The sequence below is a fragment of the Amaranthus tricolor genome, chromosome 13 (genome assembly GCF_026212465.1).
Source record: "Amaranthus tricolor cultivar Red isolate AtriRed21 chromosome 13, ASM2621246v1, whole genome shotgun sequence".
NCBI lineage: Eukaryota > Viridiplantae > Streptophyta > Magnoliopsida > Caryophyllales > Amaranthaceae > Amaranthus > Amaranthus tricolor.
In genome coordinates this window covers 6,859,933-6,878,008 of record NC_080059.1, presented here as the reverse complement: position 1 = coordinate 6,878,008, position 18,076 = coordinate 6,859,933, and the positions used below count along the sequence as shown (strand labels likewise).

Genomic DNA, 18,076 nt, shown 5'->3' with positions numbered 1-18,076 from the left:
TAAAAATCAATACCTACTTATATTATCGCTAATACTTACTTATCTTATTCTAAATGTTTACTTTTAATTTCTTATATATCTATTTACATTATTCTTATTACTTATTTATAATATTTTAAAATATATATAATAGACTGAGCCAATTACATTCGGTATAAGTTTGTGTTCGAGAATTGGGTGTGCGGCGACTTATACACGACAAGCAGTCAACATTCAATTCGTGAAAAATCAAAGTCAAAACCGCAGAAAAATCAAATTCAAAATTAAATTCCAAATCAAAAATCGAAACCAGATAGGCTTCTCCCTCCGATCCATTCCTTCATCAATTCTTCCTCTCCTCTTCACCGCCATAGCTGAATCTTCTTCTTTCTCTCAGATCTTCATTTTCTTCGTACTCTTTTATTTTCCAAAGAGATCTGATTAGTTTTCACATCACAAGAAGATGATTACGATTCCATATTTGACTGCATTAACTACCTACATCAGTTATGGCTTGTTGTTTGTTTTTGGTCAATTACGTGATTTTTTCCGTAAAATTATCGATTGGTGGACTTCTAGCAGTCTACAGGTTCTTTTTATATCTAATTTTCCATTTTTGCTCTTAATTTTCCGTTTCTAGTTCTAATTTGGATTTGTTTTGGTTTTAAGGGTTATTCACCGATATGCTTAGGTCTGGAAGATTTCTATATTCGTCGTCTTTATCTTCGAATTCAGGTAATTTCGTGCTTATAATTGCATTTAATTGCTATTGTTTGGTAATCAAAGCGGGGCACTAAGTTTTTGAATCTGTAAAGTTTTGTATGAGTGATTTGTATAAAAAGTAGTAAAATTATCATATTTTGATCTTCAATAAGTTTATATATTTATATGTTGGTAGGTATCAGTTTGTTAACGACTGTTAACTCGGCTTCAGAAGTCAAAAGTAAGCTAAATTGACCTGTTTGCAATCATCAACGATTATGATTAAATTTTTGTTGTGATGAGTTGCTTTACCTTACATAATTATTGACCTTTTGGGTAAATTTAAGGATGGAGACCATCTAAACTACACTGTGAAGCTTGTAGTGACAAAAATGATAGTTTGAGCTTTGTTTAATTTGAGAACAGCTTATCCTTTAGTGACACAAAGAAATTGTAAGGTAAAAGGGGTTCACACCATTGTGAAGTAGTAACAATTGAGTGGCACCCTATTTAGAGGAGAGGATGCACAGATATGACAAGCAGTAGCATTAGTATTAGAAAATATGGGGAAATATATTGTTGCAATTTGGTGACTCAAAGAATGGTAGATGCAAAATTGGTGGAAATTGAAGTAGCAAGAGAAGAGAAGAGAACATTTGTGGGAAATTGGGTACTAAGAATACAATTGCTTATGGTCTTGTGTACTCTTTTGTGGTTCTAACTTTTACCTACCTTTCTCTGTACTTTTTGCAGGATTGTTTTGGACGACCAATTGCAAGCGCCCCTGATGCTTGGTTTGATATGGTGGAGCGCTATTCTAATGACCGTAACAAGACATTGAAGTATGTTCATTAATATTTGACCTTTACCTTTATAATAATTCTTTTGCTTCCTTATATTGGATCTGATGTCGTGTTAAGTTTTCATTGTTGGATTTGTTTATATTTATATCTTTTAATACCAATCGGTTCAAGCTTTATTTATGCAGACGAACGGACAAAGTCAAGCATTGTCTTAATTTGGGCTCGTACAATTACCTTGGTTTTGCTGCAGCAGATGAGTATTGCACACCTCATGTGATTGAATCATTAAAGCAGTTTTCTGCGAGCACCTGTAGCCCCCGTGTTGATGGAGGTGCCTTTTCTGCTTTTAAGATATACCTTCTTTTATGTGGATACTGTGTTTGTGAATCATATTTTTTATACTTAGCATAGATTGGCCATGTCATATATGCAGGAACTACTATACTGCACGCTGAATTAGAGGAATGTGTGGCGAATTTTGTTGGCAAGCCGTCTGCCTTAGTATTTGGAATGGGATATGTTACAAATTCTGCTATTATTCCTGTTTTGATTGGGAAGGTATTTGGAGCTATCAAGTATATTATGAAGCTTTTTTGATTTATGTGAACTTGGTGTCTTTAAAATTCCTGAAGAACCTGAATTGTTTATTTTTGTGATCAACAGGGTGGGTTGATCATTAGTGATTCCCTGAATCACAGCTCCATTGTCAATGGTGCTCGCGGATCCGGGGCTGCCATTAGGGTTTTCCAACATAACAGTAAGTTGCTTTCGTAACTTGCTTAAAATATGTAAAGCATATTACCTTTTCCTCTACAAATTAGGTTTTTAGTAGCTCAAATTTGATGTTTCAAAGATCTTGTGATTCTTGTCGTTTGTTTGACTACAAAATTAGTTGCCCTAATGTCTTTAAGTGGTTCCCACTTAGGTAAGGTTTCAACATCACAATCAACTTCGCACAAATACTTAATGAACTATTTTACTATGTTCCATTATAATTCAATACGAAAAAAATTATGTCCATTATTTCTGTGGGGCTAATTCTTTGATTTATACTTCTTATTTATGTAAAGTTGCACATAATGTTTGCTATCATGGGTCAATCGGAAACAACCTCTTTGTTAGTTTTAACCCTAACAATGGTAAGATTACATACATCCGACCCATTTAAACCCCACCCTAGGTGGGAGCCACTTAATGACATTGGGGTAATGTAATGTTGTACCAAAAGAATTATAAATTATATTTTTCAAAGATTTTTTCGATTGTTGTTTCTTGTTTGACTGAAGTCTTTTTTATATCCTATGTAGCCCCATCTCACTTGGAAAAAGTTTTGAGAGAACAAATTGCTGAGGGCCAACCTAGGACGCACAGACCATGGAAGAAAATTATTGTTGTTGTGGAGGGCATATATAGTATGGAGGGGGAACTCTGCAAGCTTCCTGAAATAGTTGCAATTTGCAAAAAATACAAGGTATGGAGCGTAAAATTTGAGGAGAGAACCCATTATATATTTATGAATTTTCTTGTTATCATGTGGTAACTATGGGTGGTAATATTCAACAATATGAATTTGATTGAACTTTCCCAGAAAAGGCATAATAACTACATGTCGCAAGTAGCCATGTGTGAAATCAGATTAAACATAGTGTAACTGCTGCTATATAAAGATGTGATCCTGGTGTTTTATGCATTTCTATAATCTGAGGTCAGTTAAGATGTAAGATCTCACAAATTAATCTGAATTGTTTACTTGTTGTGGCTCCTGGTCTTTTTATTCCTTTAGCTTGTGTATAAGGGCCAAACAGTCTCAAACAGAAGTTAGAGGTGCTTCATAGTTTCTATGAATGTCAAGCACTTGTTTTGAGATTTAAATGGAAGACTTTATGTAGCTAACAATTCATATACTAGGTCACTTGATTCTTTTTGTTTGTATAGATACTTCACTCTTAATTCACATCATTAGGGCTATGATGAGACTCAACTGAGTGTTGAGGAAACAGAAACTTCCAGATAACTATGGTTAACGTTAGAGGGAAATTTCTCATCTCCTTGATGGATGACAAGCGGCATGATCAATGATTTTTAACTATTGAACTTCTGCTATGATTGTGGGCAACATTGCAAATACTGGCACTAGAATGTCTGTCACTGGGTTTTAAGTCAAACAATGAAATTTATGTAAATTCCTCGGTCCAAACTCCAAATATGGTCTAAAGACTTCAGTGCCATGACAAGTTTTTAGCAGCTAAGTGAATGCATCATTATGAAAGGCAATCCATATATCTTTACTCTTCTGGAAAAAAAAATCCTAACTTTACCCAAGCAATTCTGTTGTAACCAACCTGAACATATTTATTTTGCAGATTTTGAACCAATCAAGCTTATTGCCCTTGGGATCTTTTTACTTGACACATGCACCTACCATATTGATCACAAAATGGTGGGTCTATGTCGATAGTAACAAGATCCAGAGGAATTATTAAATTAGCTCTTAGCCTCTTACATTTTCTTCTCAAAATCATCAATGGACTTTTGATTTTGACACATTTAGAAATATGGTGGTAGTTGTCTCCCTTATCCCTCTCTAGTGAAGTGGGTGCAAACACTTTCCATGTTGTTAATGGGCTTCTGCAAGATGAAGTGTATGCAATTAGGCTCTTTTGTCTTCCTGTGAGGCCTCCTTGTGCAATTGGTATGCAAGTTGATTGCTTCTCTTTTCTAGTTTGCAGATTCTGAAAAAAAAATACTTTCTTGAAATAACTCTGAAACATCCTTGAAGCTTGGTTTCCTGTGTTTGATGGATTTCCATTCACGTATCCATTTTCCCTCCTATATAGGCATATGTTTACCTGGATGAGGCACACAGCATTGGAGCTGTAGGGCAAACAGGTAGAGGCGTTTGTGAGCTATTAGGAGTTGATACAGCTGATGTGGATATCATGATGGGAACTTTTACAAAATCATTTGGATCTTGTGGTGGTTATATTGCTGGCTCAAAGGTTTGTTTTCATGTGTTTTAGCTTCTGCATCTAGATCATTTTAGGTGATTAGACCAGCTATCATCAAGAGCTGATATTGGCCTTTTTAAAATATAAGTGAATCTTTGCATTTAATAATTTATAACTCGTATGGTTTAGGAGCTTATTCAATATCTGAAGTACACATGTCCTGCTCATCTTTATGGGACATCAATATCACCACCAGCTGCACAACAGATTATTTCTGCAATAAAGGTTCTTCTCGGAGAGGATGGTTCCAGTAGAGGTCCATTCTCTTAACTGCCTATGTCGTGTTTGTTTACATTTATTTCAACTTGTGTTTGATTCCAATGCATGCATATCAGGTGCCCAGAAACTCGCCAGAATCCGTGAGAACAGTAACTTCTTCAGATCCGAACTGCAAAAAATGGGTTTTGAAGTCCTAGGGGATAATGATTCCCCTGTGATGCCCATAATGCTCTACAATCCGTCCAAAATTCCTGCATTTTCTAGGGAGTGCCTCAAGCAAAATGTGAGCATAATTACTATGATCATTGTTTACTTTTGAAAATGTGCAAATATCTTGTTCTACAATCTTCAAAAGGTCGGAGTTGTCATTAATTTGTCTTTTGTCCATAAAATGCAGGTAGCTGTTGTCGTTGTTGGATTTCCAGCAACACCACTATTGTTGGCAAGGGCCCGTATATGCATATCTGCTTCTCATTCAAGAGAAGACCTTGTTAAAGCTCTCCAGGTCGGTGATTATTTTTTTATTAAAATTTTTTCCGGGGTTCATTGCACTTGCTCTAAACCCTCAATCCACGCGAAACTGTATCTAAAATTGAGCATGGTTCATTATTGTTGAAATTGTAGGTCATTAGTAACGTTGGGGACCTGATTGGGATAAAGTACTTCCCAGCGGAGCCAAAAAGGATCGAGGAGATGACGCAAATGAAACTGGACTAAGATTATTCAATTTTATGGGAGTAAAAATGCCAAATTTAGGTTTGATGCTAGTGTGCAAAATTATTAGCCATAAATTTTTTAGTGTCTCCAGAAGCGGAGATACTTGTGTTGCATGTCCGGAAGTTAAGCTGTATTGTCTTGTTTGTCCCTGCTCTCTGCCGCTTCATCTTATTTTTGTCTGACTGTAATAGTCTTATTTCTCTTCGATAGTCGTCTTACTCGAATGGGGCTCGGACGTTGCTTCTGTAAATATTGATTGTTGTCCGTTTTGAAGTTAATTTGTTTACCATTATTTCAATTTTGTTCCTTTTTAGAAAATGATATCTTTTCTCATGTCTAAATTGGTTTGGACTGTAACATTCATTTCATGTTATTTGTTTAAACTTCAAAATTCTTTGTTCTTTTTACGAAGCAAAATATTTGTATAATTGTATGTATGTTCCATTTTTTACAAAATAATATGGTCGAAAAAAGTACATTTTGAGGGAAAAAGTTTAAATTAACATTGGCTGCTGCTTTAAGAATTCAGTGGAAAACAATTATTAGAATTTCAAATATTTGACCTTTAACCAATTAGCTGGATTGGAGAAGGTAATGATGAACAAGTGGATAACGAGAGAGAGAAAGGGGTGATTTTGAGAGATGGTTTATGTAATGGTAGAGTTTAATAATTCCTATTCAATAATCGTAATTTGTGAAGGTAAATTAAAATTACAAAATTTTTACCCTATCTCACATAAGGATAGTTTGTTAACTTCATAAATCACCGTTATTTACTAACACCTCTTTGTAGAGTTTTCGCAAGTATTGTATGTTTTTTGTGGGCTTCTCATTTCATACCTTTAGCTTAAAACTCTAACATAGGATTAGTGGCCCAGATTTGTACTATACCCTTTTTAAGGGACGTTTCATCGAATAAACGTTTAACCAATTAGTTCGAACACGAGTTTTAACTTGTCTTTTTCCGTTGAAATTTGCACAAAATTTGTCGGAATCCTCTCAAGATATCCGAGGAACCGTTGTCGTTATTGCTTCATCTATTTATACATGAACTAATGTGTGTAAGCCTCTACAATTATGCTCTAATCTGCAAGTTACAACAATACCTTCTAACCTCTCTTAAGCCTTCACAATCAAGCCAACAATTTGACATAATATGAATCACACGAAATACTGAAATAGACTCTGGCTTTAGAAGGAAACCGAACCCGGTTCATGTACACCCCGGTTATTTGGCAATGCTCAATTTAGTTGACCGAAGTCCTCGACTTGGCTGGTATGGTTCCCGAAACCCAAGATGAACCATGAACAGCCACACCAATGTAATGAGCTCCCCGCCCTTACCAAGTAACGCAAAGTGCGATCTTGCTGAGCTGCGGATAGATGCATAACACAGTAGCTCTACCCAAACTTTGCTCATTATTTCCCACTGTTTTCCCCCGAACATATTCAGTTGCTTAGCTAAACGACATGCTTTGTGGTACACAGATTGGCTATCTTTTGCCTTTGCGATCAACGCTGAAGTGTTATCCATTTCTTGTTCAAGAACATACCGACTGAACTTTTCATTATCGTTTTCATTTATTTGTGTCTGATCATTTGCTGCACGGTAATCTTCAATCATGTCTTCACTTATTTGTGCCTGTTTATTTGCTTCCAGTAGTCCTGCACGAATGTCTTCGATTGTGTCTTCAAACCGAACTTTCGAATTACCCACCATCTGCGATAAGATTCCCTGCTCCCTGAGTAAAAGATAAGACATGTAGTCGGAAAGTTGTTTGCTGATTTTGCAATGTGGTATCTCATTCCGCCTTTCTTCAGGCGTGCTCCAATAGCAGATATCCGTAGCAAGGTGCCAAGTAAGCAAGCTAGCATCGTAATCGACATCAGTAGTCCACGGAAGCAAGTACTTCGACACAAGGAAATACTCGTCTTGGAAAACCAAATCCCCTCGAGCTGAACAAACTTTCTCTGTCGCCTCCTTATCAATAGCTAGCTCGGCTTTCTGTCGAACCTCTTCAATGATGAACTTAAGAGCAATTGGTTCAGCTTTCGGGTTTTTAACATATCGAAACCCGATCAATATATCCTTGATCTCGTGTATGAATATGAGGGAGTAGAATCGAGGACAATGCTTGAAGCTTCTCTCAAGCAAGTTGTAACTCGAGATACATTTCGACCATCTCTTACAATAAGGGTCTTTCGCCCATCTAAACCACTTTTGCAACTTAAAGAAAACATATTTCAAGACTTTCGACCTGCCTTGCTGCGACATCATTATAATTGACCAATCAGAACATAGAAACATAACAGTGGCCGCTAAATCAAGGGCTATGGCACCCCCGAGCAAGGCAAAGGTCACTCGAACATCAACACGATCATAACCTTTCTTGTCGTGAAAACAGAACAACAATAAGGATGACACAACCGAGACAAATGAAATAACCCGACACCAACTACCATTGCTATTTATCAAAAACGCTTTAGTATGCAAAACATCGTATATAAAGTTAAGCTCAATCTCTACGATCTTCAAAGCTTCCTCCACAGGTTTGGTAAGAAAAAACTCGCGAATTTCACCATCATCCTTTAAGCTAAGAAAAGCATCCGCCAAGAGCCCTTTCGACTTCTCGTAAAAAAAGTAAGCATACTCAACCATCCCTGTCGTTTCCTTTTTTTCGTGCCACTCTAGATTAGAATCGTTATACCCATTGCTCGTTCTGTCTGACGACCTGCTACTGCCATCGGAAGGACCATACTTGACCTCAAATCTTGTAGGCATATGATTATCTCCGGCTGAATGATACTCCTCCACCATTGTATCATATGTGGGTGCTTTAGGCTCCTTTAGCGAGCCTCTAATACCGTCCAAGCTAGCGAAATACAATGCACATGTTCGCTCAATGTATTTGATACACCCATCAATAAAAATAAGTATCGTGGGACCCAAAAGTCGATTGTGTCGACTTATAGACACACCGAAAACGTAGAGGGTCACAACGATTTGGGTTACAAGCTGCAGAGCATGTCGATGCCAGAGCTGGTTGTCTTCAAGAGCTAAAGCTGTGATCGCATCAGGACCCCCGAGATGTAATAGAAGAAAAGGTGCCCAGAAGACTAAAAGCTCGGCATCTCTGCCAGAACCCGATTTTGAAGGATCGGCCTGCCGATTAGTGATTAAGCCTATACTAAATAAGGCAACTGCATCAGCTGATAAATATAGTAACCACATTGATGCTGCAAATACACCACTCACTGTTTTTTTCCTGAGGGGGGAAAGAAAGGTAAGTAATGTTTGGATTAGGAGGCTTATAAGTATAAATATTCTTATTTCCCATCTTTCAAGTACGTTTTTTACTTCATTGATTGATACATTCATTTTGATTTTGAAGTGGGTTACAAATGTAATGATTCTTAGATTCAATTTGTGGGAGATCAAGCATATATGAACATGATTGATTATTGTAGACTTTTGGTTGTCCTTCTAACTAGTCTTGGTCAATGTAAATGGGTCCTACTATTTCCCTTTGAATTAATAGCTAATAGAATTGAGGTGTTTATTAAGAATAAGGTAGATATTTGGTAATCAATAAAATAAAAAGAGAATTGAAATGTATGGCGAAAATAGATCTGAGGATTCGATATTTATCCGATCTTGTAATCGAATATGATTTGACCTGATTTCAAAATGAGTTTAAAATTATGCAAAATTTGATGTGGACACAAGATCTAATTTTAAACCAACCTGAAACCCGAAACACGTGACCCGAAATCGACCCTACGACACGATTGAACACATTTAATATTTAATATGAATGAGATTAAACGAAAATATTGGCCACTGTTTGAAAATAAAAATGAATTAAATTGAGTGGGATGGTTTAAAATAAATAAATGAGTGAGAGATTGAGAGTATTTCTTAATTATAGATACTAGGAATATTTATTTAGTTATATTTTAAAATTTAGTATTTATCGAATTTGATTTTGTCTTGATTAAAAAGAAAGTACCACTTTTTATGCAAGGTTGTAAGTTTAATTTTCACTAAATCACATCCCTCAATTTATTTTATAATAAAAAATTAGTGTTAATTTAACAATAAAAAAAATAGTGTTTATCAAAATATATTATATAAAATTTAATCTGAAGTTTTGTGCCTTCCTTTGTAGAAGAGAAAGTATAGTCAGAGTTTTTTTTTTTTTTTTTTTTTTATCTAATTATAATAATATTTTAAATTTAAATAGGTGTTTTAAATTGAAATTTTTTATTTTAAATATTAAAAAATATTTAAGAATTTACCTTTATTAGTGTAGGATATATAATATTCCCGAGATGTGTTGGTAATGTATTAGGTAATGGCCTGTAGGTCGTCCTAAACCTCATTAACAATTAATTAAGATCACTTTTGGTAATAGCCAATATTAATATAATAATCCAGACTGGATGCATCTTCACATTTGTAACAACCAATGAACTTTTTTATTCTGAATATTTCAGGAGGGAGAAAATATTTAAAATTATTTATTATATTAGAATTATTTTTGTGAGAAATAATTATGTAGATATATACTTTGTTGTACTTTTGTTTTTTTTAATTTCATACTTTATTAAACGGACACTTACACTTTATTCGGAGTATTAAATTAAATTTTGTGCTGGCCATTGGCCATGCCAAATTGCCAATTGCCAGCTATAATGTCACCTACTTTATGATAATTAGATTCTTAACTGGTCACGCCAATTATAACGTCAAGTACTAAATAGATTAAATATTGACCGTGGGTTGACACCATTTAATAATGATATTGATCTTGGATTTGGATCTGGCTTGGCTCTGGCTCTGGCTCCTACAAATTTAATCCGTGATCCGGGTCCAAACTAATTAAAATCCCAACTAATTAAAGAGGACTAATGACAAATAGGGTCATTTTATTTATTTTTGGGACCCGGTGCAAAAGATAAAAAGAGCCCCTAAAAAGTTATGACATAACAAATAATATAATATACATTTTGCTTTTTATTGTTGATATTTAAACTACTTTATAAAAAAAACAAAAAATTCATATTACTTAACAAAAAATGTAAGTTATATACAAATTTAATTCAAAGTAAAATCACTTATATATATAAAAATAAGTTTTCTTAACCCTAAAAAATTCGAGATCTTAAACAGTAACCCACCTTTACCTTGCTAATGGAATGCCACGACAAGATAATCAACAAACAAAGACCTTATTATACAAACAACCCTACTCCAAAAGACATTCACCTATTTGGTTCTAGATTTTCCCCTAACTTATCCAATCACCATGTCTTCGCCACAATCACCTGATCTTCTTTGCTTTCTTCTCAAACATGGATCCACACTTGCATCCTTACACCACAATTTCACATCCAAAAGAACCTGGAAAAAGGGACCCAACACAAAGATCCAAAACACCAGTATGAAGATGGATCCTCCCACAATAGTAGGGTACATACACCAAATATTGGAGGAGTTTGAGAAGCTAATTGAGTCCCAAGCCCAATTCAAACCCGATAAAGAGGCGGTCGCCAAAGTGATAGGATTAATCAATAGTATTATTGAACATCTCATGAATCAAAATGATGATCCCATTCATATTAACACCATAGATTACACCATACTTATGAACAGGATCAATCATCTTACAAGATCAACGGCTGAATCTTCATCGCGTTTTTCATTTGATGAGTCTTCTTTGCAACAAGCCCATGAATATGATCCCTATGATGATTCCCAAGAAGAGTTTGATATTGAGGCTTTGTGCCATAATCTTGATCCGAATTACTCGAAAATAGTATCATTTTCCTTTCCTTTTTTCTTTTATGTGAGCACATCAATAAAGAAAAAAGAGTTGATTAACTGGTGGGTTGGAATGGGATTTATTGATGATGCATCAAAAGGGGAAGAAATCCTGCATTTGCTTGTTGCAGAGGAGTTTATTGTGCCTATTTCGAGATCTCGATATGTATTGCATCCTAGAGTCCGATCAAACATGGAACAAACTTCTAAAACATTAGCAAAACATGGGTATGAATCGACACCATTAGACCGCCTTTTTGTTTTGCACAATGGGTTGTCGAATCAACTAGTCGAAGATCAGATCGTTGCAGCAATCAACACTAGTGCATACACTCTTAACGCCAAGACATTCGATCGTATCTTTCGAATGAAAAATGCTAAGGTAATACATTTAGGTAGTTGGCATAGTCAAATGGACTATGTTGTGATTGATGATATTATTCTTCCGTTTCTAAAGGAGTTAAAGAATTTGAAACAAGTGAAGTTTCTTAGCCTTCAAGGGGTTGGAAGAATCCAGAACATTCCCAAATCAGTTTACACTTTAACCAATCTAAAGGTATTAGATTTAAGGGCATGCCAAGACTTAAGCTATCTTCCTAAAGGGATTGAATCATTGGTTAATCTTACACATTTGGACTTGTCCGAGTGTTATCAGCTCGAATACATCCCTAAGGCAATCAGTAAACTCGTTGAGCTTCGAGTTTTAAAGGGTTTCGTTATCAACGAAAAACAAGCATTAAACAATAAACTTCATAGAAATTCATGTTCATTCAACGAGTTATCGAAACTAAAGAAGCTCGATAAGTTAAGTATTCGAACACGAAGAATGAATTTTCCAGCAAGTGCTGATGTACAGACTTTGTGCACAATGCAACAGCTGAACAAGCTTAAGATTAGATGGATTAGGAGCACTCGAAATAGATCAGATGATTCGAGAAATGATGATTATGGCTTCATACCCGATTTTCCAAAAAATTTGAAGAAACTAGAGCTACAAGCTGCTCCTGAGATATCAACATTATTGATGCTTGGTTTGATTGCTAATAGGAATAATACAAGTCTTGAGAAGTTATACATAAGAGGTGGGAAAATTAATATGTTGGATACTAAGAATTATTGCTTTAATCATGTAAAGGTGTTAAGGTTAAAGTATTTGGCTTTGCTACATATTGATTGGTATGAGTTTAAATCATGTTTTCCAAAGTTAGCTCTTCTTGAGATAATTGAATGTCCACATTTACTTTCCTTTCCTTGTAAGGAGAATGGGGTGTGGGAAGAGTCGGAATCGTTTGGTGATCTATGAACTTATGTGTTGTTGGAAAATATGATTCTACATTGAAAAATTAGAGAAAGGTTTATTAACATATATATTTGATGGGCTACTCTTCCTAATACCAATTGGTTTTAGAATGGAATCTCATCAGGTATGTGTATAGTTAACTCTTTTTATGTGGGTTTTGTATATAAGTCCAAATTTAACATGATTATTTCTTCATGTGTTTCCTAGAAGTTGTTGTAATCTTTGTGGTATGAATCTCATGTTAGGAGGAAGTATCCTCAAACATACACTAGCCTTGTTGTAATCTTTGTTGTATGAGTTTAATCAAGTTGTTGTAATATATCATCATTTCAAGCAACACATGAATGCAATAAAAGGTATATTAGTTGATGCTACACTTATTTAGATGTAAATATGTAATCCCGGCATTATTTTGATCGCGATACTCAATTTTTCTTTATCAGTTATAAATCTATGAATCTATGAGCGTATTTGTAATATCTTAATACCAATCTGTCATCTTAGGTTCATCTACCTATTGGAACTTGTTGCATCCGATCCCTTTCAATCAATCTCTAAGCCGAAAACTTGTAAACCTTGAACCTTCGCCTTAAATTTTAACTTGTCCATAAACTCTTATTGAGCTAGGATATCCACAAAGATCGAAGTCTTCGTTCCTTTTACTTGCAAATTTTTACGCCAATATATTTGATCACTAAGAGGAGAGAGATTATTGGAAGAAATTTGAAAGTTGAGGGATATTTCGAGGTTAAGGTTTTTAATTTCCTCGTATTTAAAATTGGGGATAAGAAATTAATGAATTCATTTAACATAGATGTTATTTATATTTAAATAACACGTGATACGACTATGGGACTTTGGATGATAAATATTTATTAGGTGTGTTTTTGACAGTGAAAATATATATTTTCTATGTATTTTTTGACAAATAAGTATTCTAGGTACTTTATAACAAAAAGAGACAAAATTAATTTTTTTAGGTATACCAAGTACTCCCTTTGTCCCATCAAATTTTGTTAGATATATGGAGTATCAATATTTCTAATAAGTACTTTATTTGTCTTACCAAATTCACTCCATAAGTATTTGGTGCAAAGCCAAAACAAGACAAATTAATATTGTGGAATAGTGATAAAAATATGTGTATGGGATGAAGCCTAGGGTTCTATGTCAAAAAAACAAAAATTAATGGTTGTAAAAGGTCCATATAAATTATAAATTGCAAAGAAAAAAAACCTTAATATACTATTTTGTTCAGAGCCCTAAAATATCCGTCTATAACTAAACTTAAAATAAAGCAAACTAAAGAGAAAAAAGTGGGATAAAGTAGAATCATTTCCCAGAATAATGCATTTTTATAAAGTAATTCTCATTTTGCTTAAAATGAAAAACTAATTCCCACATTACCGTCCACGTAGGATAGCTTTGAGGAATATATATATATTTTTTAATATAACCGCTACATGAGGTAACGGTTTTGTGTAGGGAACTGAAGTAAGTCGCCAGATGAAATGGCGGTTTGTTAATTTTAATTTTTTTTTTTAAAAAAAAAAATATATATATATATATATATATATATATATATATGTTGAGTAAACCGCCACTTGAAGTGGCGGTTTTGTAGCAGTACAAAACAGAATGTCGAGGTTGGTTCTTCATTCCATTATCCTCTTTACTTCTTGCTTCTTGGTGCCGGTATTTTCTAAAAAAAAAAAAATTTCTTCACTCTCATTTACTTCAAATATACAATTCCTCTCATTCAACTAAACAAATCAACTACATTCCCATCCTTTCCTTGTGTAGTAGATCATTTTCATCCTCATTTAAGGTATGAATAAAACCCTAATTTTTTTTCAATATGCAAATTTTTTTTTGTTCATTATTGTTTTCAATTGAAGTTATAAATACGTTGATTGTTTGTTAGATTCTCTTGTTTTCATGATATAAGCTTACATTTTACATATTTGTAGTTGAATTTTAGGATTTGGTTTGTATGCATATAAAGTGTTTGATGAAATGCTTCAATGAAGGTTTATTACCTTTTATATTTGAAATGAACCTTCTAATAAGTGTTCTAATACCTTAATATCACAAATTCTTGTATTTTTACCTTTGTATTTGCAGAATATGGATCATTATCCCGTTATAGTGTATTGGGGTGGGGAAGTAAGTTATATTGGATCCGATGTTGGGTATAATGGAGGATTAAATACAGTGATGTTTATCCATCGTCAAAATACGACTTTTGAGGTGTTTGTTAGCAAAGTCTATGATGTAATTGGTTAACGTTCAACGGCGTTATGAAAGGGGCCAGGTCACTCCCAATCACTTCATTAGTTAGGATGACATTCTTCTGGGTAAACGAATACTTTGCCACAAGGAGGGATTTAGGGAGAAACAGATTAGACAATGGACATATGTATGCGAAGAAACCAAATGATACGATTGATAAGAATGCTGAAAAAGCACGCTTTCATGATGTTAGGATATATGACACAGTGCGTGGGATATTTGAGGTCATCACTGGTTGTGGCAACAGGATAGCAGGAAAAGGTGAAAAATCCTACATGGTTGACCTCACAGCAACATCATGCTCATGTCAGAAACCAACCATCTTCAAGTTACCGTGCTCACATGTTCTTGCAGTATGTCGAGCTCGTAACATATCGTACGATACTTTTGTGGACCCTTCATTTCGCACTACAAAATACGTATCGACATATAAGAAGACTTTCATGCCTGTTCCAGACATGTTCACCTGCGATCCTTGGAACGGTCCTATAGTTGTTCCAGATCCCTCAACGAAGCGTGGAAAGGGTCGTCCGCGATCAACTCGTATACGGAACGAAATGGATGCACCGTTAATGCGTCCTCGTAACACGTGTAGCTTTTGTGGATTTAGTGGTCATAATAAGAAAACATGCCCTCGAAGGTCAATAAAGTATGTTTTTTTTAATATTTTGTAATATCATGTTGATTCACCTAATATTTATACGAGTTTTATAACACTTATGTATGTAACAGCGATCATGGCGATGCCGGGCCCAGTTGATCCATCAGTGCTTACGCTTCAGACAACACACGGGAGCATAGCTGCGTGGGAGGGCTCCACTGCCCAATTGGGTACTCATCCACCGGTGCGCAAAACAAAAGGGGCCGAGGGTTGTAGTGTAACAAACTTTGTATATTCTTATATGATTTGAACTTCTTGTATGACTTTCCATGATTGTAATATATCTTCGCATTATTTTCATAATTAATTTTTTCAAATCAAGCTGGTTCGTAATTGATTATTATAGAATAGATGGTATTGAACTAGTTTAATGCAGATTGCGTTCACTATTTAAGGGAAATGAAACAAAAAATATATATATATATATATAAAACCAACACCAAACCGCCACATGAGATGGCGGTTTGCCTTGAGCAAACCGCCACTTCATGTGGCGGTTTACTGCTTAAGGCAAACCGCCATCTCAAGTGGCGGTTTGGTCTAAAAAAAAAAAAAAAATTTCCACGTGGATGGTAATGTGGGAAATACTTTCCCACATAATGCAAAGTGGGAATTAATTTTTTTTTAAGCAATATTATGGGAAAAGATCCGATAAAGTAAATGAATGAATAGTAACAAAATATCTTTTCTTGGAATCAGCTCCTCGGCCAATCCATAAGATTCTTTAATCTTGGATGAAGTCTCCGTAATTTACGGAAAAGCCAAAGTTAAAAATTCTTTAAATTTTTGTTCTATCGGAACAAGTGGAGTATTATTAAACTAGAAAAAAAAAGAAAGTTTAGCAATTATTATGAAACATACAAATTATTTTATATTTGCTTTTAGTGAGTGAGCAACACACCAATAACACCTACTTTATCGTAAACATGTGCATTGAAATTAATGAAGGCATTAATACATCATTGTATTTGTACTCCATGTGCTAGTCTAATTATTATGGTTTAAGTGAATTTTATGTAATCTCGCTAATATATAATAAAAAATATAATTACGTATATTTTGTTTGAATCATATAATTATATATTTTTATAATATTAATTTTTTCGGATATTTCATAATATATCACTGAGTTTTTTCGAAATTCACCATATGTCACACGAAATGTTTTAATTCACCATATACCATTGAGTTTACGTCCGTTAGCGCATAATACCATTAATGACAATTGCCGTCAGTGTGTCGTTTGTGGTACATTACCAGTATTCCCTTACGCATTCAACTACGCCATTGTTAGGCTTGACTTCCCCAAACACAACGTATTTCTTCAAAAAATTGATCCTCCATCTTTCTTGAACTCCATTCAATCCCACGGTGAGTTGCCTGAGTCTTTGTCAGATCTCATCAATCTACAAATATTCTTTGTCTTTACCAAATATTTTAGCTTCATTTTGAATCAACCATCTTGGCATGAAAATCGAGCAAATACTTGAATTTCCCGGAATTCTTCAGCGCAACCAAGCAAACCATACAACTCTTTTCCTCACCCAAAAACTTTCTCTCAGTCATATAATCAAACACCTTAAGTGCATCATGGAATTGCTTATTATCAACATAAACCCTCATCAAAAGGTCATAAAATTTTTCCACAATTGTGGGTTTATAACCAAATTGTTCCAAAACAGACGCCATAACTGAAGGTGGGCATTTGAGATTTCGATCAACAGTCATATATTTTACTACGTTTTTGGCAGCTACAAATTTTTTAACTTCTAACAATCTAAAAATAGGGTAATGTGGGCATGAAGATCGGGTATTTGAGCAAATGGAGATTGTGAATTTCGTAGAAAATCGAAAAAAAACAAGCAAGAATTGAAGGGAATTAGTGGATCCGAAACAACCATATGGGTTATTTGTGGATTCAGATTGCAAAGGGGAGGTGATTTCAGGAAGCCATTAAAGCTAGAGGATATTAAACATTTGGAAATATTCTCTGTCTTTACCAAATATTTTAGCTTCATTTTTGAGTTAGATTTTTTATTTTTTTCTTTGTTTTGTTTGATCAGGTTAAAAATTATTCTAGGGTACAGACATACAGCTATTATTTCTGTAATTACATAGAGTATAGACTTCCATTCATAAATTTGTATTGGGTCTTTTAGTTCTTTTTACTCTGCAAGATTGTATTGAATTTGGGTGTCAAGATAATCTGCAAAATTGTATTGATTTTGGGTTTCAAGAATAGGGTTTTAGAGGTTATTGTTGGTGCTGTTAGTTTGGTTGTAGTGTGTGTGTGTGTGTGTTTGATTGGGGTGGATAGAAATGGCGGATGTCCGACCATTGCAGCAAAAGCCTGAGAATTCTATCGATGCTAGGGCTGAATTTGAGCTTGGACTAGAGCAACTTATGTGTGGCCATTTGGATGATTGTATGTCGTTCACCTTATGTAGTTCAGCTCGTAATATGGAGGACGAAGATGATGAGGGTAATCAGCTTATGCGTAGGAGGCGAAGGTCTGATCTCGAAGGGGATGATCTGGCTGAGTCTTCTGTAGCTAGGAGACGACAATCGAGG

General features: G+C 34.7%; 4 protein-coding genes across 4 annotated transcripts; 3 read left to right on the top strand and 1 right to left on the bottom strand.

Moving 5' to 3' along the window:
• Nucleotides 1-201: 201 nt before the first annotated feature.
• Nucleotides 202-6,102, top strand: LOC130797860 (long chain base biosynthesis protein 2a). Its single transcript, XM_057660647.1, has 12 exons — nt 202-568; nt 649-714; nt 1,435-1,523; nt 1,670-1,815; nt 1,918-2,042; nt 2,148-2,241; nt 2,792-2,955; nt 4,322-4,483; nt 4,622-4,748; nt 4,828-4,994; nt 5,109-5,216; nt 5,336-6,102. Exons 1-12 carry the CDS (start codon nt 443-445, stop codon nt 5,426-5,428), a joined length of 1,467 nt encoding a protein of 488 aa, XP_057516630.1. The 5' UTR covers nt 202-442; the 3' UTR covers nt 5,429-6,102.
• Nucleotides 6,103-6,656: 554 nt separating this feature from the next.
• On the bottom strand, nt 6,657-8,660 carry LOC130798758 (uncharacterized). The gene has a single exon (XM_057661857.1). It carries the CDS (start codon nt 8,658-8,660, stop codon nt 6,657-6,659), a length of 2,004 nt encoding a protein of 667 aa, XP_057517840.1.
• A 2,077-nt stretch (nt 8,661-10,737) lies between these two features.
• Nucleotides 10,738-12,555, top strand: LOC130798757 (disease resistance RPP13-like protein 4). The gene has a single exon (XM_057661856.1). The coding sequence runs from the start codon at nt 10,738-10,740 to the stop codon at nt 12,553-12,555; it is 1,818 nt and encodes a 605-aa protein (XP_057517839.1).
• A 2,152-nt stretch (nt 12,556-14,707) lies between these two features.
• LOC130798345 (uncharacterized) lies at nt 14,708-15,735 on the top strand. Its single transcript, XM_057661284.1, has 2 exons — nt 14,708-15,493; nt 15,577-15,735. Exons 1-2 carry the CDS (start codon nt 14,853-14,855, stop codon nt 15,602-15,604), a joined length of 669 nt encoding a protein of 222 aa, XP_057517267.1. The 5' UTR covers nt 14,708-14,852; the 3' UTR covers nt 15,605-15,735.
• The last annotated feature ends 2,341 nt before the right edge of the window (nt 15,736-18,076 follow it).